At 47.8% G+C, this 26,135-nt stretch overlaps 1 protein-coding gene across 5 annotated transcripts in view; it reads left to right on the top strand.

Annotated features, from left to right (window-relative positions):
* Nucleotides 1-26,135, top strand: part of LOC137527663 (protein Wnt-7b-like) — a 128,686-nt gene that overhangs the window by 95,795 nt on the left and 6,756 nt on the right. For 4 of the 5 annotated variants that reach the window (XM_068248378.1, XM_068248374.1, XM_068248376.1 and 1 more), the window contains one exon: nt 10,962-11,188. In XM_068248378.1, the coding sequence (XP_068104479.1) occupies nt 11,011-11,188 (178 nt within the window). In that variant the 5' untranslated portion in view covers nt 10,962-11,010. Of the gene's footprint in view, nt 1-9,211; nt 9,317-10,961; nt 11,189-26,135 lie in introns of those variants that run through there. The other variant, XM_068248377.1, reaches the window with a different exon arrangement.

Here is a 26,135-nt window from a genome sequence, read left to right as displayed (position 1 = left end):
AGGAGGAATGGAGCGGCTGAGGGTGAGCAGTGTGTTTGTCACAGACTCACAGCCAGCCAATGTATAGTGTTGAGCTGCAGCATGTCATGTGAGAACATTAAGTGAAGCAGAGTAAATTGTTGGGCGCTGTGCGATCATTCCAAATTGGGGTGGGCAGACAAATCCTCACAAGTTTGCCTCAGGCAGCAAAAAGTCTAGAACCAGCCATTTTTACTTTTATAAAAGTGTATTCTATATTCTTCTTATTTGAAGAATTCCACTGGTCTTCCTAAACTTGAGGGAGTCACATGGGATGACAGCACCCGTCAGATCACCATGGATGTCGCTGTGTTATTTACTAACACTAACAATCTCTGTCACTTATGAGCAATGACACTTGTGCACTGTGCATGATCAGGCAGAGTCACCGCACACTACTCACGCTCCTTGGCTCCTGTGCTCCATATAGATAGGGATGTGATGCCAAAGCATGTTCCAGACAAGCTGTACCAGACCAGACAGAAAGTCAGATCAATCTTAATTAAAGGGAACCTGTCAGGGCAGCTTTTCCCTGGCTGCTGTCCAGGGCTGGAGGCTGCCATTGCCCGATTCCTAGAAGCAGTGCTAGTTCCGGGACAGGTATGTCAGTGTGCATAATGCTGCAGAGGTCTGCTCTGGCCTGGAGCTAGCACTGTTTTCAGCAGTGAGGAAGTGACACCCTGCAGCACTGGATGAGAGCTGCGGCAGGTAGCAGCTGTCCCAACAGGTTTCCCTTATAGACGGGAATGTATGGGAAATGGGTGAGGCTACTCAGTATTAACACTGAGCTGAGATGGGCTAAATTACCCAAGCTGCTGAAGAATCTTTACTTTCAGAAGTGTGAAATAGGCTGCAAATATTAACATGAACCCTCTTTAAAAAGCCAGTAATAAAATAACTACTTGCAAATAACTTGTATAAAAAGTGATACTGAAGACTTGCCTGTTATCCATTAAACGTTTTTGTGGTCAGTAGATTCATATTCTTAGTTCATGTTTGAAATCTCTGACGTTTTGTTTGGTTGGAGGTAGAGTTGGGCCGAATGGTTCGCCGGCGAACGTGGTTCGCGCGAACTTAGGTGGTTCGCGTGCGGGTACCGCACGCGAACGTTTTGCGGAAGAAGTTCGGTTCGCCCCATAATGCACCTGAGGGTCAACTTTGACCCTCTACATCACAGTCAGCAGGCCCAGTGTAGCCAATTAGGCTACACTACCCCCTGGAGCCCCACCCCCCTTATATAAGGCAGGCAGCGGCGGCCATTACGGCCACTCGTGTGCCTGCATTAGTGAGAGTAGGGCGAGCTGCTGCAGTCTCTCATATAGGGAAAGATTAGTTAGGCTTAACTTCTTCCTGGCTGCATACCTGTTCTGTTCAGTGAGCCCTCAGCCCACTGCATACCTGTACTGTGATCCTGCCACTGCATACCTGTTCAGTGATCCTGCCACTGCATACCTGTTCTGTGAACCCACCCACCACCACTGCATACCTGTTCAGTGATCCTGCCACTGCATACCTGTTCTGTGAACCCACCCACCACTGCATACCGGTTCAGTGATCCTGCTGCCACTGCATACCTGTTCTGTGAACCCACCACTGCATACCTGTTCAGTGATCCTGCTGCCACTGCATACTTGTTCTGTGAACCCACCCACCACCACTGCATACCTGTTCAGTGATCCTGCCACTGCATACCTGTTCTGTGAACCCACCACTGCATACCTGTTCTGTGAACCCACCCACCACTGCATACCTGTTCAGTGATCCTGCTGCCACTGCATACCTGTTCTGTGAACCCACCCACCACTGCATACCTGTTCAGTGATCCTGCCACTGCATACTTGTTCTGTGAACCCACCCACCACCACTGCATACCTGTTCAGTGATCCTGCCACTGCATACCTGTTCTGTGAACCCACCCACCACTGCATACCTGTTCAGTGATCCTGCTGCCACTGCATACCTGTTCTGTGAACCCACCCACCACTGCATACCTGTTCAGTGATCCTGCCACTGCATACTTGTTCTGTGAACCCACCCACCACCACTGCATACCTGTTCAGTGATCCTGCCACTGCATACCTGTTCTGTGAACCCACCACTGCATACCTGTTCTGTGAACCCACCCACCACTGCATACCTGTTCAGTGATCCTGCTGCCACTGCATACCTGTTCTGTGAACCCACCACTGCATACCTGTTCTGTGAACCCACCACTGCATACCTGTTCAGTGAACCCGCCACTGCATACCTGTTCTGTTCAGTGGACCCGCCACTGTATACCTGTTTAGTGAACCCGCCACTGCATACCTGTTCTGTTCAGTGGAGTTTGGTGTGTCAGTGTGAAGCAGTACCTTAATTACACTACCTGATTGATGTATACACATGCAAGATGTTTTAAAGCACTTTAGGCCTGTCATTTAGCATTCAATGTGATTTCTGCCCTTAAAACGCTGCTTTTCGTCAAATCCAGATTTTTCCCGGGGACTTTTGGCGTGTATCCCACTCCGCCATGCCCCCCTCCAGGTGTTAGACCCCTTGAAACATCTTTTCCATCACTTTTGTGGCCAGCATAATTATTTTTTTTTTTCAAAGTTTGCATCCCCATTGAAGTCTATTGCGGTTCGCGAACTTTAACGCGAACCGAACCTTCCGCGGAAGTTCGCGAACCCGGTTCGCGAACCTAAAATCGGAGGTTCGGCCCAACTCTAGTTGGAGGAAGTGTACCTCTCTATCTGAGTTCCTCAGGGTATGAGCACAGCTGTTACAGTTCCCCAAAATCTTTAGTTCTTTGTATAGTTGTTAATTACAAGCAAGATACAATAAAACCCCCATTATCCAGCACCAACAGGGATTGGCTGATGCTGGATAAGTGTAGTTTCGGTTGCTTGAGAGTCAATGTTAAAAATAGGCTTAGCTAAAAAACAGTACTATAACCCACACTGTATACTTACCATAAACTCTGTGTTAATGTTAAAATAAAGTAACTAAAACAAATTAAGACAAAGGACAGACTTAACTTGAGATCTTCCGCTGACCTAATGCAGCTCTTCTTGAGTGAGAGCTAAACATGAAAATTTGATTTGCCTGGTTCTTACATGAGAAGAGAGATCTAGTGGGATGACGTTCTTGATGCCTGTGGAACCTCTAGGAGCAAATATTCTAGTCATCTAAAACCTAGGTTCTCAACGTGTGGTACGCGTACCCCAGGGGTTACTTCTGATGGGTCCAGGGGGTACTCAGGCTTGATATACTTAACCAAGAATAACAAATTTAGGGTTTTAGAAAATTATAACTCTTATTTAAACAACACCGAATGAGAATTTCAGCTAATTAAAAGCAATAGTAAATGCTTGGAAATTGTTTAGAACCAATTATCATGTACTACAATTAAACATATATTTGTCAAGGGGTACTTGTGATAATGTTTACTATCCTAGGGGGTACTTGGTGAATACAGAGTTTTAAAAGGGGTACATACCAATAAAATGTTGAGAAACACTGATCTAAAACATCCATATCTGCATAAAAAAGGGACTAAGACACAAGGAGGTATTTCTTTCTTATGATATACTGTTCAAGGGCTTTAGATCCACCTGGGGGGGGGGGGGGGATTGTTGGTTAAGGGTTAGAAATCACCTTAATAAAAACGCAAATATCTCAAAAACTATAGAAGATAGAAAGATGATATTTGCAACACAAAGGAGCGCATGCACATACCTGTTTCATGTCTGTAGGTTGTTGTATAGGGGCTGAGTGATGATTTTGTTTTGGAAATAATAAGTACTTAATAAGGAATAGGTTCCCTGATGACGGCGCAAGGCCGAAACCGGTAGGAACTGGAGACTGGGCAACTTATATAAGATAGTTTATGGATTTTAAATGTGTACTGGGTTACACTATATGCTTTTAACTACTTTTTACCACCCTCAGACCATCACCTTCTCACCTTCAACCTCCTCACGGAAGGCACCTCTAAATTAGCCACCCACCCACCTGGTCGATGGCAGCGAGACCTACGCAAGCTCAACCCTAGTGTCCTTGCTGACCCCCTCCATGCCCTCTCCTCCACTCTCCCCACCCTAACCTGTCCTAATCTCGCAGCAGCTCAGTATCACCAAACTCTCTCATCAGCCCTAGAGAAAGCTGCTCCACCAATATTTCGCCGCAACCGACCCCCTAACCCCCAGCCCTGGCGCACTACCCATACTCGCAACCTCCAGAGGAAAGCACGCGCCGCTGAATGGAAATGGAGAAAAACTAGACTTAACCAGGATTTCCTACAGTACAAGACCAACCTGCTGCAGTTCCACACTGCCCTTGCTCATGCGAAGCAGGAATACTTTAGCAAGCTCATCGGAGCACAAGCTTCCAACCCCCGGCGTCTTTTTGCCACTTTCAACTCCCTGCTTAAACCCACCCCCCCCCCCCCCCCCCCCACCCTCCGTTTCCTCCCTCTCTGCCTACAGATTTAGCCACCCACTTCACCAACCAAATTGTCTCCATCCGCCAGGAAATATCCAATCTCCAATCTTCACCTCCAACCCCCTCCCACCCAACTCCTCCTCCACCCTATCCTCCCCTCACATCCTTCCATCCTACTACGACCGAGGAAGTCAACCACCTACTGCAGACTTCCCATACCACTACTTCCCCCCTTGACCCCATCCCTTCCGATTTACTCCAGCCTCACTTCACAGAATTGGCCCCAGTCCTCACTACCCTGTTCAACCTCTCCCTATCCACAGGCACCTTCCCCTCAGACTTCAAGCAGGCCACTGTACTACCCCTGCTCAAGAAACCCTCCCTCGACCCTTCACTACCCTCCAACTACCGCCCTATCTCCCTCCTCCCCTTTGCCTCAAAACTCCTTGAGCGCCTGGTTCACAAACGCCTGACCCAGTACCTCAATGCCAACTCACTGCTAGACCCACTCCAATCTGGATTTCGGCCTGCCCACTCAACCGAAACTGCTCTCACCAAAGTGGTCAACGACCTTGCCTTAGCTAAAGCTGAAGGTAAATACTCCATTCTCCTCCTCCTTGACCTGTCAGCAGCTTTTGACACAGTAGATCATCCCCTACTCCTCCAGTCCCTCCAGTCCTTGGGCATTCACGATCTCGCCCTGTCCTGGCTTTCATCCTACCTCTCCAACCGCTCCTTCACGACCGTCTTCAATGAGTCCTCTTCCACCCCCAACCACCTCTCGGTGGGAGTCCCCCAAGGTTCGGTCCTTGGCCCCCTACTGTTCACCCTATACACATCCTCCATTGGCAAGGTTATCTCCTCCATGGGTTTTAACTATCATCTGTATGCAGATGACACCCAGATCTACCTCCACACCCCTGACATATCCACCACTACCATGGACAAGGTCTCCTCCTGCCTATCAGCCATCTCCTCCTGGATGTCCGCTAGGTTCCTGAAACTAAATCTAGACAAAACTGAATTTATGATCTTCCCACCCCGGCCATCCACGAACCTCCCAGATGTGCATGTCACTGTTAACCACACTACCATTCGCCCTACCTCTCAAGCCCGCTGTCTGGGTGTCACCCTGGACTCCGCACTCTCCTTCACTTCCCACATCCAAAACCTCACTAAGTCCTGCAACTTCCACCTTCGTAACATCTGTAAGATTCGCCCTTTCCTGACCTCTGCCACCACCAAACTCCTCATCCATGCCCTCATAATTTCCCGCCTTGACTACTGCAATGCCCTGCTGTCTGGTCTCCCTATGACCTGAACAGCCCCACTGCAGTCCATCATGAATGCGGCAGCCAGAATTATCCACTGCTCCCATCGCTCCACCACGGCGGATCCGCTCCTAGAATCCCTCCACTGGCTTCCTATCCAGTCCAGAATCAGATTCAAGATACTGTGTCTGACCTACAAATCTGTCCACAAAACCTGTCCAACCTACATTTCCGATCTTACTCAGAGGTACACACCTAGCCGCTCACTCCGCTCTTCCAATGAACTTTGCCTAACCGCCCCCCGAATCACCCAGTCCCATGCACGCCTCCAGGACTTCTCAAGAGCTGCTCCAACACTATGGAACTCCCTACCTCCACCCATTAGGGCAGCCCCCTCCTTCAACATCTTCAAGAAAGCCCTCAAAACTCACCTTTTCACTCTGGCCTACCACCCCTCACAAGTGCTCTAAACCTACAGCTGAACTCTGGTCCCCTACCATTCGTGTCCTTACCTCTCCCTCTAGATTGTAAGCCTTTGGGCAGGGTCCTCCTCCTTTTGTGTCCTACCTGATCTTGCACCTCCATTACTGTGCACCCATGCTATGCATCTGAGTGAACCTAACCTGCCTAATCTCCATGCTCCATCCAGTGACTGACTAAGCATTACCTTGTACTCATACTATGGTGTGTGATCTGGTTTTCTTGTATTCCTGTATTGTCATATTGCTGTATGTCACCCCTAAATATTGTCTGTAACCTAAATTAATGTTCAGCGCTGCGTAATATGTTGGCGCTTTATAAATACAATAAATAATAATAATACTAAGGGTCCCTGTCAAAAGGACCCTGGAAGTAAGTCATTGTATATGTGATGTAGATTCAGCTTCTAATAAATGTTTATGTGATTCTTGGATGGAGAAGTGACCTTTCTCGATTTATTTCTGGTGATGGTCACTGTGGAAATATGCTTTTGAGCACTGTGGGGTTACTGCAGATGCTGATTTGAGTACCAAGCGCTGTGGATGTGTATGCATTTAACATATTTAATATTATATATTAGATAAAGTTGAAAAAAAAAAAACCACTTTGTTATAGATAATATTTTACCATTTCGGCTTCAGCCCACACCCTTTTTTTCTGGCACCCTTATTTAATGTATGCCTGTTACAGTATTATCATGTACATTAGTCAGCTTATGCTGGAGTTTTGGTATCTTGTGTTGAGTGGTGTATAGTGCAACAGAATTGTATTATAATCAAGTCCAGCAATGTGGTCACATTAGTGGTGTAGTATCCTGTATAGTAAATGATGTATTAAAATGATAGTCAGGTCAAGTTGGAGGCAGAATATCTTATATTGTGCATGATATAATGCAATTATATTAAGATCGCATCCTACCGTCAGGCCATGTTGGTAGTACAATGGCCTGTGTGGTGTATGATGTAACAATTATATTACAGTACTATCATGTCAACAATTTGGGTGATGTTGGAGGGGGGCATCCTATGTTGTATCTATATGATGTAACAAGGGAGATGACTCCAGATGAAGTGGTATATACCACGAAACATGTAAGGGTTAGGGATAGCCAATGAGATGCAAATAATTCAGAGCTGATGCAGGATTATGAATATTTTGTATGCAAATGTATGCAGATTAAAAATGGACCAGTCAAATTCTACATTGGCAGGATTTGATTGGCACATTTTCATACACATGCACACATTTCCATACAAAATTTGCATAATCCTGCATCAACTCGAAATAGTGGCATCTAGTGGTGGGCTCACAAGTCCCTAAGGACTCGAATTTGTGATTTATATGAGGCTTAATTGCCTCAGCTGTGCGGCTGGGAGAGAGGGTTAGTTACCCACAAGTCCATCGGAAGTCCTGCGTTCCAAACGTCTTGCCCGCATCCTATTGGACGCGCTGCAAGACTCACTACCGCGCACTTCCTCCTTCTGGCTTTAAGGAGGAAGTGCGCAGTAGTGAGTCTTGACCATCATACTGTAAGGTGAAGAGGGGTAAGAGCTAGGAACAAAGTGGAAATCACAAATAAAGAAAAGGGTGAAAGAAAGCAGAGAGAGGGGGAAAAAAGTTAGAAAAAAAATTAGAGGGTGGCTTTTTGTTTTTTAACCATTTTTTAAAGTGGACCTAAAACTCGTACACAGGACAAAAGTAAAACATACTGTAGAAAAATGCACCTGTATGTATTTAGAGAGTATAGCCAGTCTAATTCCGCCTCGTCTGTGACTAATTGCAAATGTAATTTGATCTCTCAGCTGTGTCAGCTGGTTGCCTCGGCTGAGCAGCTAATTTGTAAACACAGGATGCTAACCCTATGTCTACTTCCATGAAAACAATAGACACACTGCAGATTTATTGCAGGATTTGTATCAGCTGTAACAAAGTAATGTTTTTCCTTTAGGGTTATTATGCTGCTGCTTATCTTTTAGCGCAGAGGGGAAATTCTGAGTTTAGGTCCGCTTTAACCATTTTGTAACCATTTATGAATCCACACTAGGGATTCATACCAAAATCCATAGATGTTTTCTTTGTCAGATATACAATTGGAGGTATTTTCTGTGTCAATTGTTCCCATTGTGACAAATAAAATGGTACACCAAATGCATATAATGGTGCAGGATAGGTGTGTCCTTTGGGCGGCCAGGAGCATTCAGCCATTTGTGAAGAGCTGAGGGTGGCTGGATAGTGTAATGGTTAAGGGCTCTGCCTCTGACACAGGAGACAAGGGTTCAAATCTTGTCTCTTCCTAAGCCAGTAGCTATTCAGTTAGGAGATCTTGGGCAAGATTGCTACTGCTTACTGCCCTAGTGGCTACAGCTCTGGCACTTTGAATCCACCAGGAGAAAAGCCTTATACAGTATAATTTATCTGTGTCTTGTCTTGTGTCTTGAGATCAGGCCTTTCTGTTGAGGGCCACCTTCCCACCCATGGAGCAGTGCCGTTTGTACATACAGATACAACAAGTTAGAGCTCTTTACTGAAGAAAATCATGCAGAGATAAAACATACACCACCATCAGGTAATCCAGCTTACTTTAAACAGAGAGGAACACAGTGAACACAGGAAATCACAATACCATAGAGATCTTCACATCATTCCACATACAGTGACATCTTGTGGTTGCTTTACTATACTGCAGTTTAGGTAATTCTGCTGATACTGCCAACACCCACAATGAGTGTAATTTAGCTTTTTTAGGAAATGTCAGGGTTTTATCCAGACTTGAAATGAAAGTTATTACAAGATGCAGATGAAGCTGTTATAATTTGAAATACTTCACATTCCTTATAAATGAATCCCTGACTCTGAAAGTGATTGGGAGTGTTGAGTAGGTTTATTATCAGCGGGGTGATGTCATTGTTGTACACAGCGCTGGCACATTCAGCACGGTATTCTGCTCGCTGTCACAGGATTCTAGCCCCATTCTGATTGTAATGAGCCCTGTTTTGTGTGCATTAGGCTGCAGCCTGTATGGATGAGCGAGGTCTGTGCGGCCCCAGAACAGAGGGGTACTGATGCAGAGGAGCTCACACTGTTCTGTTCCTTGTTCTATCAGCCCCGCGCTTTCATCGCTTCCTGTGAGCATCCCATTTATTCCACAGTAAATAAATAAATAAATAAGAATGTGACTTTAGTGTTAAGTGACAGGGCGCTTGATCCGCTGGCGGAACACACAGGCGTTTTGTTCTGCCGGCCTGGCAGAGAAAGGCCCCTTGTGCTGTTTGGGGGTAGCTCAGTTGCAGACTGTGGATAGATCGATAGTGGATTTTATGACCTGTTATCTGCCACCGCTCCCCCCCCCCCCCCCCACCATCTCTGCCAGCCTGGCACAGGGGATGATAAGGTTCCTCGGCTTAACTCTGCAGTGTCTGCATCTTTCTGATGCTACAAGAAGAACTTACACGTTTCAAGTCTGTTTATAAAGCTGGCAGCTTATCCGATGGTATTGGTGGATCCGGATGTTGAAGCAAACCTGTGCGAAAGAAAAGGGCCAACACTTAGATACCTACCTAAGTAGTGGGAAGCCTCTGGGCTTCTCAGACCCTCCTCTAGCCCACTAGGCTGCCCGGTAACCTCTTTTTTTTTTTTGCCACGCTCCCACTTGTGTATAAGCACATCTGTACTGGTCATACACTAGTACGGTCTGCACATGCCCAGTGGAACGAAGCCTATCTTGCACAGCAAGCTGTGCATGAGCAGCTTTGTTCAACTGGGCGTGTGCAGACCATACTCACACATGCCCAGTACAGATGTGCTCAGACAGCATTACCAGGAGAAACATATTAGACAAGTGCTTATTGACTGTGCTTAGAGGGTCATTCAGGGAAGACTCTGGACTACCCAGAGGCTTACTACTTCGGAGGTAAATGTCTATTTTGTGTTTGAAGGACACATCCGAGGAATAAAACAAAAACGAGATCTACTTACCTGGGGCTTCCTATATTAATCATTGTCTTTTAGCGTCTTGTTTACAAAGGAGTTTTCTCTATTAAGCAAAATGGACTTCGTCTAGTCATTGCTACAGCCAGGGGACAGCATTGGCACCTAGCAGTAGCAGGATGTAGGCCCCGGACAGGCACTGCACTAAAAACCAATGGTGGGTCCATGCCGAATCCCAGGGAGAAACACTTCCTTGCAGAAATCTAAACTACATGGCTTTCCATGAAAATGTTTAAAGGGAACCTGAGGTGAGAGGAATATGGAGGCTGACATGTTTATTTCCTTTTAAATAATGCATATTGCCTGGCTACCCTGCTGCTCTACTGCCTCTAATACTATAAGCCATAGACCCTGAACAAGCATGCAGATCAGATGTGTGTGACGAATCTGACAAGATTAGCTGCATGCTTGTTTCGGGTGTGTGATTCAGACCCTACTGACCAGAGAGATCAGCAGCACTGCCAGGCAACTGGTATTGTTTAAAAGGAAATAAATATGGCAACTTTCATCAGAAATGGATTAAGATGAAATGGAGCCCTAGGCAAGATAGTGCTTTTAGCCTAGGACTGATGGTCACCTGGCTTTTTTAGTTAGATTTGGTGGGGGTATCCATTGGGGCCTCTAGACCCTCTCCAGGTCCTAGGCAGCTGCCTAGAATTGCCTTGTTAGTTATCAGGCTCTGGCTTCCATAGGTCTCACACCTCAGGTTCCTATTAACATTTGGCAGTCATGCTATTCTCTTTTCACTGCTTCTTATACAGTTGTTGCTCTCTTTTTCTCCAGTGGGGTATCCTCTGTGTTAGCCCTTGGCGCTAGCATAATCTGCCGGAAAATGCCAGGCCTATCACCAAGACAGAGGAGCATCTGCGAGGCTCGCCCCGATGCCATGATCGCTATTGGTACTGGTGCTCGCATGGCCACCGATGAATGCCGCTACCAGTTCCAACACAGCCGGTGGAACTGCACCTCCCTGGGGGAACCAAGTCTCTTCGGACCGGAGCTAAAAGTAGGTACGTGTGGGGGACTGATATGTATACATACATAAACATGCGTAAAATGGATTAATAATGATTCATTTTCAGCAGATAACCTTTTCAAGTTGCTTGTGTGTAGCAGAATTCATGGAGAAGGACATCATGATATTATTAGATTTGTTAAGCCGGCTCACACCAACTTCTGGCCAGCGGTAAATGATGGCCGTGGCCCTCGTTGTTTAAGCGATATCTATTGAAATTAATGGACAGCGCTTGGTACTGTAGTTTACCACTACTTACAGTTGTTTGTGCAAACGCTGTTTTCCAATTCTGATTTTTTTTCCCATTGTTTTGTTTTTTTCCTGGAAGCAACCTGCAGCGTCCAGAATTGGTAGCCACGGCTGTTCCATGTACCTTAGCGAGGGTCATAAGCAAGATGCACGGAGCGAACAACGGAAGGCGTAAGCAAAGGTAGCCAAATGCTTTTCTGCAATCTTGCAGAAAAGCACTTGACCTGCGGGCTGCTGGTTCAGATGCCCATCTGAACCAGCCCTAAGACTCTGATTTGCTGATCATAGTCACATGTGTTGCTTTTGTTTCCATCACCTGATCAGACTATCGTTTGCTACTCCATCAGTTCTGCCACACACATGGTCAGTAGGTTTCTAGCTAACTTATTGCCCTAGGCAGGAAAACCCTTTATCACTCCCTTCTCTCCATATATCCATCCACTCACCCTTTCCTCATTGCCTAAAAATCAGATATAGACTATCATCTAATTCAAACCTGAACTGAAAATAAACGTATAAGATAATTATAGGACAACTGTAGTGAGAGGGATATGGAGGGTGCCATATTTATTTCCTTTTAAGCAATACCAGTTGCCTGGCAGCCCTGTTGATCCTCTGCATCTAATACTTTTCGCCATAGACCCTGAACAAGCATGCAGATTAGATGTTTCTGACATTACTGTCATGTCTGACAGGATTAGCTACATGCCTCCATATACCTCTTCCTTCAGGTTCTCTTTAATTGTATATGTAGTACTAATGTTAATTGAACAATAGTTAGACAGAAAAAGTCACATATTTTTATTTTCAGCCTAAGATTTTAATATTTAAGACTGAATTTTAAACAGCAGCCATAACAGTCTGGTATAAAATCTGCTTCATTCAGCTGCAAAACAAACAGAACAAATGACCCCTTGAACTTTAACACTGTCCAACCTGCCACCACTGCTTCAAGGAGAAGAAAGAATTGGATCTCCTCTCCTCCTGTATGATGTACTCCCACCAACCTCCTTCTCCCATGTGAAATTGTTAGGAGACTGGCACTTCCACAAATGATACTTGGTTAGTGGCTGGATAGTATAATGGTTAAGGGCTCTGCCTCCGACACAGGAGACCTGGGTTCGAATCTCGGCTCTGCCTGTTCAGTAAGCCAGCAAGACTCCCTAACACTGCTGCCTATAGAACGCGTCCTAGTGGCTGCTGCTCTGGCACTTTGAGTCCGCCAGGAGATGTTCTGTGTTTGTTTGTTTTACTTCGATACAGAAGACACAAGTCAATGTTTCAGAACATGAGTCCCTACATCAGGGCAATTGGGTCTTTAAAGAGAACCCAAAGTGGATCTTCGGGGGGCAAATGGGACACAGATTCATGTTCTCTGCCTAATGACATTTCTCTGTGTCCCCCAACCGCTGCTCTCTGCCCCCCCAACGCCGTGCTATAGCGCGAACCCCCCCCCCCCCCTCGAGTTTAGCAACAAGATTTGTTGCTAACTTGAAGGTAAACACAGGGGAGAGGAATTCCCAGTTTAAAACGCCCGCCAGGGGTGTTCCTACAGGGTTTCCTGAGCTGCCATTGGGCAGCTCTCTCTCTCTCTGGCCGCGCCTCCTGCCGCTCTCCTGCCTCCCTGCATGCTATGAGAGACACACAGTCTCTCAGCGTAGCGTCGTGACCCAGGGGTCAGGCAAATGAAAGTGGGCCATTGCGGCCCACAGGAGCAGCGGGGAGTGGTGGGTTTTTGTGGCTACTGATCCTCTCAGCCCTGCGGATCAGGTAGCCTACTTTTGAGCCCACCTCGGGCTCTCTTTTAGTGTATCAGAATTGGGAAACAAATGGCCAACAATGCTATGCTACTCACCAGCAAGTGAGTAGAGCACACCGCCTGCTGCTGAGTGAAATGGCATTGCTGTGAGGAGACTGGCTTACCTCACATATGATTATGATTGAGGCACTCAATGGCAGGCTATTGATTTTTGCCTGATGAAGTGAGCTGTACATGCTCACATGTTGCCTTGTGCAAATAAACTTATTTTCTTAATCCATATCCATGTTGTCTCTGAGAAAAGGCACCTCTCATTTTTTCTATTTTAAGGATTACTGTATTTTATCTTTCCTGAGCATCTCTTTTCCCCGTTGTGTCCTATGTGATGTGCTCCCACCTGCCACCTCCTCCTGTGAGATATTCTCCCACCTGCCTACTGCTCTTGTGTAACATGCTTCAACCCTTCTCCTCCTCAAGGCCGGGCTTATATTTTTTCCACCTGTAGGCCAACTTTCTTGCAGCTTCCCTTCCATGTGCAGCACCCCCTCGTATTCCTAGTGTAGCCCCCTCTTCCATGCCTAACCTTCATGTACAGCAGACTCCTTCAGTTCTATACAGGTCCCTTGGGCAGCGCCGCAGCAGCTCCTTATTTCCTTGTGTTGCTCATTATTTGCAACTTCTGTATTCCATTAGCAGCTTCTTCTTCCATAAGCAGCAATCCCTCTTCTATGTCCAGCCGATCTTGGCTAGCTGCCGCCCAATGCCTGGGCCTTGGTGGCCTTTCCAGAATTCCATTCCTGCTCCACCTCCTATGTGATGTGCTCCTACATGCCTCCTCCCGTTTGATGTTTTCCCTCCTGTCTCCTCCTCCTGTGTGATGTTCTCCCTTCTGTCTCCTCCTCCTTTGTGACGCTCTCCCTCCTGTCTCCTCCTCCTATGTCATGTGCTCCCCCTATAGTTATGCCTCTGGCGGTAATAGCTGCAGTAGGGGGACTTCAGTTAGGCTACTCCTGTGCAGCCTTACTATTAATTCCATTTTATCAAGTGAGCTCACCACCACTTCGTGGAAGAAGTGAGTATCACGTTTTATCCCTGCAGGACAGATTTGGATCTTGCTTGTAATTCCTAACACTATCTACGGGTGGCTGCGTCACTCTGAGCCGAAATCATGGATGACAAACCCTCCATTCAGTGTTCTATAAGTCCTTTAAAACCCCATCTATCAAACTCAAGTGCTTCACAAGTGATTTCCCTTAATCCTTTGCAGCTTACTCCCACAAAACAACTGGATTAGTGGGGGTATAGGGAATAATGAAACATGTATACAGATCCCTTGTGCTGTCATAACTCAACTCTCTGATATAAATACTTAAACATCTATATGAAAAGTCTGCATAGCAAGGAAGGCTGTTCCTCCCTCACTCTCTAGTCTGTCCTGCCGGTAACAATAATGGATTTACAAATTCCTTTGTCTGCAGGCTGTAAATCTACAGAGTATGTTTGTCTTATATGGGTGCTTATTTTCCAGGTGGAATATTATTTTTATTCTGTAATCCAATATTTCCATTTGTCTGTGGTTGGCTTAGCAATATATACATAAATATTACAGAAGTGATTTTCTTTTTTCTAAATAGATATGAGAAACATTACAAAGTACAGTTGCCTATACACAGCTGCAGCACAGAGCTTTATCTACGCTCCCTTGTCTGCATCTCCAGCCCTTTATTCTATGAGCCCCACTCTTGTTACAACAGTACACTAAAATCAGCTTAGTGGTAGTGCTAGAAAAGTCCAAAAGTTCTGATACTGTTTCGCCAGCCTAATTTTGCTGTCATATTCCTTCCACACTAACACAGCTTTCTGTAATGAGTTCTGACTGACTGGTGGGATTTAAGAGCAGCAGGGGCGTAGCAATAGGGGTTGCAGAGGTAGCGACCGCATCGGGGCCCTTGGGCCAGAGGGGCCCCGAAGGGCCCTCCCTCAACTACAGTATAAGTTCTCTATTGGTCCTGTGCTCCTAATAATCACTTCTATAGATACTTTTAATAGTAGTAATCATTAACAGACTGCTCCCCATCCCCTTCTTGCACCTCTGACACTGTAGTTGCCATTGACAGGTTTTGGTGCGCCGTATCAATTGTTATGTAAAGAGTGCTTGGGGGGCCCCATTGTAAAACTTGCATCGGGGCCCACAGCTCTTTAGCTACGCCACTGAAGAGCAGCATGGGAATTTTTGAACTGGCTCTATGATCACTAAGTAAGAAGCTGAATGAAGTGCACTATTATAATAAATGTAGTGCTAGTATAAAGGCTCTGGGGTCAATAACCCGGTAACGTGCGTGGCATTAATGGACGGTGCCCCTTTGCCCTAGTGATGGTAAAATTGCTTTGTGCTCCCTGTGCATGGCAACTTTACTGAAGTTTACTGCATCAGGCCCGTAGTAACAGAAGGCTTTGTAACGCAGGAAGTTGCATCTTAATGTGTTTAATGTTTAGCAGTGTTCAATTACAGAGAGATGGAGAAATTCTGATGGTGGCCAGTTGTCTGGCTTTCTTGTTTATTGAAAACATTATACAGATACATTTCCTCTTGAGTTGTCTCCTAGGTGATATTTTCATAACTTGTCAAAAAATGTCTTCCAAACCACCAGCAAAGCAAGAAAATACACAAAATAATTTTAATAGTACTTTTTCACCTACTTTTTAGTACTTTTTCAACGGCAAAGTGCTAAAAAATTATTTTAAATATGAGAAGAAAAATGATCTCCTCGGAAAAATCTCTGGAGAAAAAGTGAATTGCATATGGCCCGTCAATAAAGTACCTTTTATATTGCCAGCAAGTGAGAAAATAAAATCATTTTGATAGTACTTTCTCAGCTACTTTTTTATACTTTTTTTCAATTGCAAAGAGCTTAAAAGGTATTATAACGAGAAGATAAAAATATATCTCGTAGGAGAAAACTCAGGAGTAGAGTTGGGCCGAACCTCCGATTTTAGGTTCGCGAACCTGGTTCGCGAACTTCCGCGGAAGGTTCGGTTCGCGTTAAAGTTCGCGAACCGCAATAGACTTCAATGGGGATGCGAACTTTGAAAAAAGAAAATAATTATGCTGGCCACAAAAGTGATGGAAAAGATGTTTCAAGGGGTCTAACACCTGGAGGGGGGCATGGCGGAGTGGGATACATGCCAAAAGTCCCCGGGAAAAATCTGGATTTGACGCAAAGCAGCGTTTTAAGGGCAGAAATCACATTGAATGCTAAATGACAGGCCTAAAGTGCTTTCAAACATCTTGCATGTGTATACATCAATCAGGTAGTGTAATTAAGGTACTGCTTCACACTGACACACCAAACTCACCGTGTAACGCACCGCAAACAGCTGTTTGTGTAGTGACGGCCGTGCTTTACTGGTGCGCACCATGGCGAGAGTGCAGGTTTTGGTGGCTTTACAGCCCATATGGTCGCCTGGCTGATGTAGCTGAATGACAGAACAGTGACTGTCCAGCTGATCAAATTTGGTCTGACCACAATGAGGCAACGACCTTATTATCGTGGGTGTGCCCCCCGAGACACTCATCTAGGCGCCGGTCATTGCTTCATTGTGATACGCAAGCCCCTTCACCACGGCAAGGTAATGATCACGAAGGGGAATGGGCGCATGTACATGCCTTTTCTTTTGTTGTTGCAGCTGCCCGCAGTGCAGCCAGAAAAATTAGGCAGTCATGTACACGCACCAGAAAAATTATTACAGCGGCCGCTGCTAGCAGCGGCCTAAAAAATTCAGCAATCCGCCTGGAGTCCCGGACCCTGTTGGTGGTGGCGGAGAAGGTAGTCAAGCGGCCTGCAGGCAGACATGCTGTGTGGAGGGACTGGGAGCGACTTAGTCTTCTTGGGGCAGGCCAGGCAGCCAGTCACACGGCGTGCAGGCAGAGATGCTGTGTGTGCGGGGACTGACTTAGTCTTGGGGCGGGCAGCAGCCCTCCGGGATCCATGCCTCATTCATTTTGATAAAGGTGAGTTACTTAACACTTTTGTGACTTAGGCGACTTCTCTTCTCTGTGACAATGCCTCCAGCTGCGCTGAAGGTCCTTTCTGACAGGACGCTTGCGGCAGGGCAGGAGAGAAGTTGGATGGCAAATTGGGACAGTTCTGGCCACAGGTCAAGCCTGCGCACCCAGTAGTTCAAGGGTTCCTCATCGCTGTTCACAGCAGTGTCTACATCCACACTTAAGGCCAGGTAGTCGGCTACCTGCCGTTCCAGGCGTTGGTGGAGGGTGGATCCAGAAGGGCTACGGCGAGGCGTTGGACTAAAGAACGTCCGCATGTCCGACATCACCATGAGATCGCTGGAGCGTCCTGTCTTTGACTGCGTGGACACGGGAGGAGGATTAGTGGCAGTGGTACCTTGCTGGCGTTGTGCCGTCACATCACCCTTAAAGGCATTGTAAAGCATAGTTGACAGCTGGTTCTGCATGTGCTGCATCCTTTCCACCTTCCGGTGAGTTGGTAACAGGTCCGCCACTTTGTGCCTGTACCGAGGGTCTAGTAGTGTGGCCACCCAGTACAGCTCATTCCCCTTGAGGTTTTTTATACGGGGGTCCCTCAACAGGCAGGACAGCATAAAAGACGACATCTGCACAAAGTCGGATCCAGTACCCTCCATCTCCTCTTGCTCTTCCTCAGTGACGTCAGGTAAGTCAACCTCCTCCCCCCAGCCGTGAACAATACCACGGGAAGGTTGAGCAGCACAAGCCCCTTGCGATGCCTGCTGAGGTTGTTCTCCTGCCGCTGTCCCCTCCTCCTCCTCCTCCCCCAAAGAAACACCTTGCTCATCATCCTCTGAGTCTGACTCGTCTTCTGCACACGACTTCTCTTCTTCCTCCTCCTCCCCCCTCTGTGCTGCCGCAGGTGTTGAGGAAACAGCTGGGTCTGATGAAAATTGGTCCCATGCCTGTTCCTGCCGTAACGGTTCCTGGTCACGCTCATTCACAGCTTCATCCGCCACTCTACGCACAGCACGCTCCAAGAAGTAAGCGTAGGGAATTAAGTCGCTGATGGTGCCCTCACTGCGGCTCACCAGGTTGGTCACCTCCTCAAACGGCCGCATGAGCCTGCATGCATTTTCCATCAGTGTCCAGTTGTCGGGCCAGAACATCCCCATCTTCCCAGACTGTTTCATTCTACTGTAGTTGTAGAGGTAGTGGGTCACGGCTTTCTTCTGTTCTAGCAGGCGGGAGAACATGAGCAGGGTCGAGTTCCAGCGAGTCGGGCTATCGCAAATGAGGCGTCTCACCGGCATGTTGTTTTTGCGCTGAATTTCCGCAAAGCGTGCCATGGCTGTGTAAGACCGCCTCAAATGCCCACAGAACTTCCTGGCCTGCTTCAGGACATTCGCTAAGCCAGGGTACTTTGCCACAAATCTTTGAACCACTAGATTCATGACATGTGCCATGCAGGGTATGTGTGTCAGCTTCCCCATATGCAAAGCGGCAAGCAGATTGCTGCCGTTGTCGCACACCACGTTGCCTATCTCCAGGTGGTGCGGGGTCAGCCACTCATCCACCTGTTTGTTAAGAGCAGCCAGGAGAGCTGCTCCAGTGTGACTCTCCGCTTTGAGACAAGACATGTCTAAGATGGCGTGACAGCGTCGTACCTGGCATGCAGCATAGGCCCTGCGGAGCTGGGGCTGTGTAGCTGGAGAGGAGAACTGCCACTCAGCCAAGGAGGAGGAGGACAGCGAAGAGCATGTAGCAGGAGGAGAGGAGGTGGCAGGAGGCCTGCCTGCAAGCCGTGGAGGTGTCACAATTTGGTCCGCTGCGCCCTGCTTGCCATCGTTCACCACCAGGTTCACCCAATGGGCTGTGTAGGTAATGTAGCGGCCCTGCCCGTGCTTGGCAGACCAGGCATCCGTGGTCAGGTGTACCCTTGACCCAACGCTCTTCGCAAGAGATGACACCACTTGCCTCTCAACTTCACGGTGCAGTTGGGGTATGGCCTTTCTCGAAAAATAAGTGCGGCCTGGCATCTTCCACTGCGGTGTTCCGATGGCCACAAATTTACGGAAGGCCTCAGAGTCCACCAGCCGGTATGGTAACAGCTGCCGAGCTAACAGTTCCGCCACGCCAGCTGTCAGACGCCGGGCAAGGGGGTGACTGGCCGAAATTGGCTTCTTCCGCTCAAACATTTCCTTCACGGACACCTGACTGCTGCTGTGGGCAGAGGAGCAGGAACCGCTCAAGGGCAGAGGCGGAGTGGAGGAGGGTGCCTGTGAAGGTGGAAGGGAGAAAGCGGCAGAAGCAGATAATGCACCTGATGGAGGAGGAAGAGGAGAAGGAGGGTGGCTTTGCTTTTGTGTGCTGCTGCTGCTTTTGCTCAGGTGGCCATCCCATTGCTGTTTGTGCCTTTTCTCCAGGTGCCTTCGTAAGGCACTTGTCCCTACGTGAGTGTTGGCCTTTCCACGGCTCAATTTTTGTTGGCAGAGCGAACAGATGGCTTTGGTCCGATCTGAGGCACACACATTAAAAAATTTCCACACCGCTGAGCCACCCTGGGATGTGGGCACTATGGGGACCTCAGCAGCTGATGCTGAAGGGCAAGTTGGCTGGCTGTACATAGGTGGCGATACATGGTGCCGGACTCTGCCACCAGCTGTTTCTGACGAAGAGCTGCCCCAGCTTCTTTCAGCAACTTCTCTCCTCCTACTACTCTCTGACTCCCCCTCTGAACTGTCCCCCTCTTCATCTCCTCTATTGGGAACATACAGAGGATCCCTATTACCGTCATCATCGTAGTCATCCTGCCCAGCTTCGCTTGCCTCAGACAAATCCAAACTTGCACCATCAGTAGGTCCTTCATCCTCCTGACATGTTACATCCATAGTGTTGCCGCGTAACTCAGACATATGAGCTGGTGAAAATTCATCTGGCTGTAACAACAATGGCTGTGCATCAGTGATTTCAACACTAAATAATTCTTGCGAAGTGTCAAATGCAGCGGAAGTGGTGCTAGTAGTAGCGCTGGTGGCTAAGCAAGATGAGGTGTTCTGTGTCGCTAAATACTCAACCACGTCCTGACAATCTTGGGAGGTGATGGGACGTGCCTTCTTCCGAGCACTGTACTGTGGGCCAGGTCCACACGAAATTACATTTACACGACCTCGCGCAGACCTGCCGGGTGGCCTTCCTCTGGCTCTGGCACTACCTCTTCCTCTACCTGTTTTGTCCATATCGGGTATGCACGGAGTGGTATATCACACTGCGTGCACTCACGTAGGTAGGTGGGTTCACTTAACTGCACAGGTATGCGCACTGATGCGGTGGGTTCACTAAACAGAACAGGTATACAGTGGCGGGTTCACAGAACAGGTATGCAGTGGCAGGTTCACTGAACACAACAGGTATGCAGTGGCGGAATCACTGAACAGGTATACAGTGGCGGGTCCACTGAACAGAACAGGTATGCAGTGGCGGGTTCACTAAACAGAACAGGTATACAGTGGCGGGTTCACTAAACAGAACAGGTATACAGTGGCGGGTTCACAGAACAGGTATGCAGTGGCAGGTTCACTGAACACAACAGGTATGCAGTGGCGGGTTCACTGAACAGGTATACAGTGGCGGGTCCACTGAACAGAACAGGTATGCAGTGGCGGGTTCACTAAACAGAACAGGTATACAGTGGCGGGTTCACTAAACAGAACAGGTATACAGTGGCGGGTTCACTAAACAGAACAGGTATACAGTGGCGGGTTCACAGAACAAGTATGCAGTGGCAGGTTCACTGAACACAACAGGTATGCAGTGGCGGGTTCACTGAACAGGTATACAGTGGCGGGTCCACTGAACAGAACAGGTATGCAGTGGCGGGTTCACTAAACAGAACAGGTATACAGTGGCGGGTTCACTGAACAGGTATACAGTGGCGGGTCCACTGAACAGAACAGGTATGCAGTGGCGGGTTCACTACACAGAACAGGTATACAGTGGCGGGTTCACAGAACAGGTATGCAGTGGCAGGTTCACTGAACACAACAGGTATGCAGTGGCGGGTTCACTGAACAGGTATACAGTGGCGGGTCCACTGAACAGAACAGGTATGCAGTGGCGGGTTCACTAAACAGAACAGGTATACAGTGGCGGGTTCACTGAACAGGTATACAGTGGCGGGTCCACTGAACAGAACAGGTATGCAGTGGCGGGTTCACTAAACAGAACAGGTATACAGTGGCGGGTTCACTAAACAGAACAGGTATGCAGTGGCGGGTTCACTGAACAGGTATACAGTGGCGGGTCCACTGAACAGAACAGGTATGCAGTGGCGGGTTCACTAAACAGAACAGGTATGCAGTGGCGGGTTCACTAAACAGAACAGGTATACAGTGGCGGGTTCACTAAACAGAACAGGTATGCAGTGGCGGGTTCACTGAACAGGTATACAGTGGCGGGTCCACTGAACAGAACAGGTATGCAGTGGCGGGTTCACTAAACAGAACAGGTATACAGTGGCGGGTTCACTAAACAGAACAGGTATACAGTGGCGGGTTCACAGAACAGGTATGCAGTGGCAGGTTCACTGAACACAACAGGTATGCAGTGGCGGGTTCACTAAACAGAACAGGTATACAGTGGCGGGTTCACTAAACAGAACAGGTATGCAGTGGCGGGTTCACTGAACAGGTATACAGTGGCGGGTCCACTGAACAGAACAGGTATGCAGTGGCGGGTTCACTAAACAGAACAGGTATACAGTGGCGGGTTCACTAAACAGAACAGGTATACAGTGGCGGGTTCACTAAACAGAACAGGTATACAGTGGCGGGTTCACTGAACAGGTATGCAGTGGCGGGTTCACTAAACAGAACAGGTATGCAGTGGCGGGTTCACTAAACAGAACAGGTATACAGTGGCGGGTTCACTAAACAGAACAGGTATGCAGTGGCGGGTTCACTGAACAGGTATACAGTGGCGGGTCCACTGAACAGAACAGGTATGCAGTGGCGGGTTCACTAAACAGAACAGGTATACAGTGGCGGGTTCACTAAACAGAACAGGTATACAGTGGCGGGTTCACAGAACAGGTATGCAGTGGCAGGTTCACTGAACACAACAGGTATGCAGTGGCGGGTTCACTAAACAGGTATACAGTGGCGGGTCCACTGAACAGAACAGGTATGCAGTGGCGGGTTCACTAAACAGAACAGGTATACAGTGACGGGTTCACTAAACAGAACAGGTATACAGTGGCGGGTTCACTAAACAGAACAGGTATACAGTGGCGGGTTCACAGAACAGGTATGCAGTGGCAGGTTCACTGAACACAACAGGTATGCAGTGGCGGGTTCACTGAACAGGTATACAGTGGCGGGTCCACTGAAAGGAACAGGTATGCAGTGGCGGGTTCACTAAACAGAACAGGTATACAGTGGCGGGTTCACTAAACAGAACAGGTATACAGTGGTGGGTTCACTAAACAGAACAGGTATACAGTGGCGGGTTCACAGAACAGGTATGCAGTGGCAGGTTCACTGAACACAACAGGTATGCAGTGGCGGGTTCACTGAACAGGTATACAGTGGCGGGTCCACTGAACAGAACAGGTATGCAGTGGCGGGTTCACTGAACAGGTATGCAGTGGTGGGTTCACAGAACAGGTATGCAGTGGTGGGTTCACAGCACAGGTATGCAGTGGTGGGTTCACTGAACAGGTATACAGTGGCGGGTCCACTGAACAGAACAGGTATGCAGTGGCGGGTTCACTAAACAGAACAGGTATACAGTGGCGGGTTCACTAAACAGAACAGGTATACAGTGGTGGGTTCACTAAACAGAACAGGTATACAGTGGCGGGTTCACAGAACAGGTATGCAGTGGCAGGTTCACTGAACACAACAGGTATGCAGTGGCGGGTTCACTAAACAGTACAGGTATACAGTGGCGGGTTCACTGAACACAACAGGTATGCAGTGGCGGGTTCACTGAACAGGTATACAGTGGCGGGTTCACTGAACACAACAGGTATGCAGTGGCGGGTTCACTAAACAGGTATACAGTGGCGGGTCCACTGAACAGAACAGGTATGCAGTGGCGGGTTCACTGAACAGGTATGCAGTGGTGGGTTCACAGAACAGGTATGCAGTGGTGGGTTCACAGCACAGGTATGCAGTGGTGGGTTCACTGAACAGGTATACAGTGGCGGGTCCACTGAACAGAACAGGTATGCAGTGGCGGGTTCACTGAACAGGTATACAGTGGCGGGTCCACTGAACAGAACAGGTATACAGTGGCGGGTCCACTGAACAGAACAGGTATGCAGTGGCGGGTTCACTGAACAGGTATGCAGTGGTGGGTTCACAGAACAGGTATGCAGTGGTGGGTTCACAGCACAGGTATGCAGTGGTGGGTTCAATGAACAGGTATACAGTGGCGGGTCCACTGAACAGAACAGGTATGCAGTGGCAGGTTCACTGAACAGGTATGCAGTGGTGGGTTCACAGCACAGGTATGCAGTGGTGGGTTCACAGCACAGGTATGCAGTGGTGGGTTCACAGCACAGGTATGCAGTGGTGGGTTCACAGCACAGGTATGCAGTGGTGGGTTCACAGCACAGGTATGCAGTGGTGGGTTCACAGCACAGGTATGCAGTGGTGGGTTCACAGCACAGGTATGCAGTGGTGGGTTCACAGAACAGGTATGCAGCCAGACAGGAACAAGTTAAGCCTAACTAATCTTTCCCTGAGAGACAGTCTGCAGCAGCTCGCCCTACTCTCACTAACGCAGGCAGCACACGAGTGACCGTAATGGCCGCCGCTGCCTGCCTTATATAAGGGGGGGTGGGGCTCCAGGGGCTAGTGTAGCCTAATTGGCTACACTGGGCCTGCTGACTGTGATGTAGAGGGTCAAAGTTGACCCTCCATGTGCATTATGGGGCGAACCGAACTTCCGCAAAGGTTCGCCTGCGGGACGCGAACGCGAACCACTGAAGTTCGCATGGAACCGTTCGCAGGCGAACCGTTCGGCCCAACTCTACTCAGGAGAAAACATTAAAGGGAAGGTTCAGGGAGGGTGGTTAAAAAATAAAAATCAATTTCCACTTACCTGGGGCTTCCTCCAGCCCGTGGCAGGCAGGAGGTGCCCTCGCCGCCACTCCGCAGGCTCCCGGTGGTCTCCGGTGGCCGACCCGACCTGGCCAGGCCGGCTGCCAGGTTGGGCTCTTCTGCGCTTCAAGGCCCCGCACTTCTGCGTCCCACGCGGGCGTCATCGGACGTCCGCCGGGCTGTACTGTGCAGGCGCAGAACTACTGCGCCTGTGCAGTACAGCCCAGAGGACGTCCGATGATGTCAGCGCGCCGGCGTGGGACGCAGAAGTGCCGGGCATTGGAGCGCAGAAGAGCCACCGGAGACCACCGGGAGCCTGCAGAGCGGCGGCTGCCTGCCACGGGCTGGAGGAAGCCCCAGGTAAGTGGAAATTGATTTTTATTTTTTAACCACCCTCCCTGAACCTTCCCTTTAAAGGGAATCTGAACCGAGTGAAATTATTTAAAAGTAACACTTGATGTACCTGCAAATGGATATTACATACTTACCTCGCCGTCGGTTTCTCTCAGATGCTTACCATTTTCTTCTAACAAAGATCCTTTCCAGTTTTGAAAGATTTTGTCAGAATATATCAGTTGCTGTCAGTTATAGCTCAAAGGACAACTGATGTGTAAGGTAATGTTCCTATGGCTCAAGTGGGTGATATTACAGTTTAACAGTGTGCTGACCAGGAAGCCGTTATGGGGAAATGGCCATTTTTTCCATGGAGGACAGAGAATTCCATTGATCACAGTGGTCAAACAGGACACGGGAGAGGAGAAAGAGATTGAGGAGTAGACTACACGGGAGGTAAGTATGACTTGTGTATGTTTATTTTGACTATTAATTTTCAGTTCAGGTTTGTTTAATTGCATATGGGCCATAGTGCGCAATTCAACAACAACTACACATATTCTAATCATCATTTTATAACTACGAGCTGTCTGGGGGTATTCTGTAGTACTGGTCTAAGTCATATCCCATAGAGCCGTATCAATCTGTGCCATGAACTGATGAGGACCAGAAAGTCCAAAACAGTCTGTATGCATGTTGGCTTGATGTGGCTCTGTACAATGTATAAGCGATAGGCTCAATATACACCATCGGTTCTGGATGTGTGCCTAAATTTCAGTGGCATGAAGAGATGATATGCATATTCTGGAGTGATGCATCATGGGAAACCACAGCTGCTCACATACAGCTGAATTATCGCAAATACCGTACATTCTGTTTTAAGAAGGCAAAATAATATATTTAGTTTTTCTCCCTAGTAAGAAGGCTTTTTGGTCTCTTTCAGCCCCATATATTTTCCTAGTGGGTTTGGGTCACCATGAGCTATCTGGGTATTTTATAAACTTGGTTCTCACCAATAAAACCATACTAATTAATGATACTCACAGAAATTGGTGATCATACAGAAAATGGCAATTTCACATACTTTAACGTTGACAACCATTAAAGCTAAATTCAACTCTCTCAGATTGTGAGAAGGACTGTATCTTTAAAGAGAATCTGTATTGTTAAAATCGCACAAAAGTAAACATACCAGTGCATTAGGGGACATCTCCTATTACCCTCTGACACAATTTCGCCGCTCCTCGCCGCATTAAAAGTGGTTAAAAACAGTTTTAAAAAGTTTGTTTATGTTTATAAACAAACAAAATAGCCACCAAAACAGGAAGTAGGTTGATGTACAGTATGTCCACACATAGAAAATACATCCATACACAAGCAGGCTGTATACAGCCTTCCTTTTGAATCTCAAGAGATCATTTGTGTGTTTCTTTCCCCCTGTTCTCATGCACTGAAGTTTCAGGCTGCTCGTTTCTTCCTGCAAACAGCTCTGCCTGTGTCTGTAATTCTT

Source organism: Hyperolius riggenbachi, chromosome 8 (assembly GCF_040937935.1).
Source record: "Hyperolius riggenbachi isolate aHypRig1 chromosome 8, aHypRig1.pri, whole genome shotgun sequence".
In the NCBI taxonomy this organism is placed as follows: Eukaryota; Metazoa; Chordata; class Amphibia; order Anura; family Hyperoliidae; genus Hyperolius; species Hyperolius riggenbachi.
Note: the sequence above shows the minus strand (reverse complement) of the source record. Positions and strands in the feature narration are given on the sequence as shown.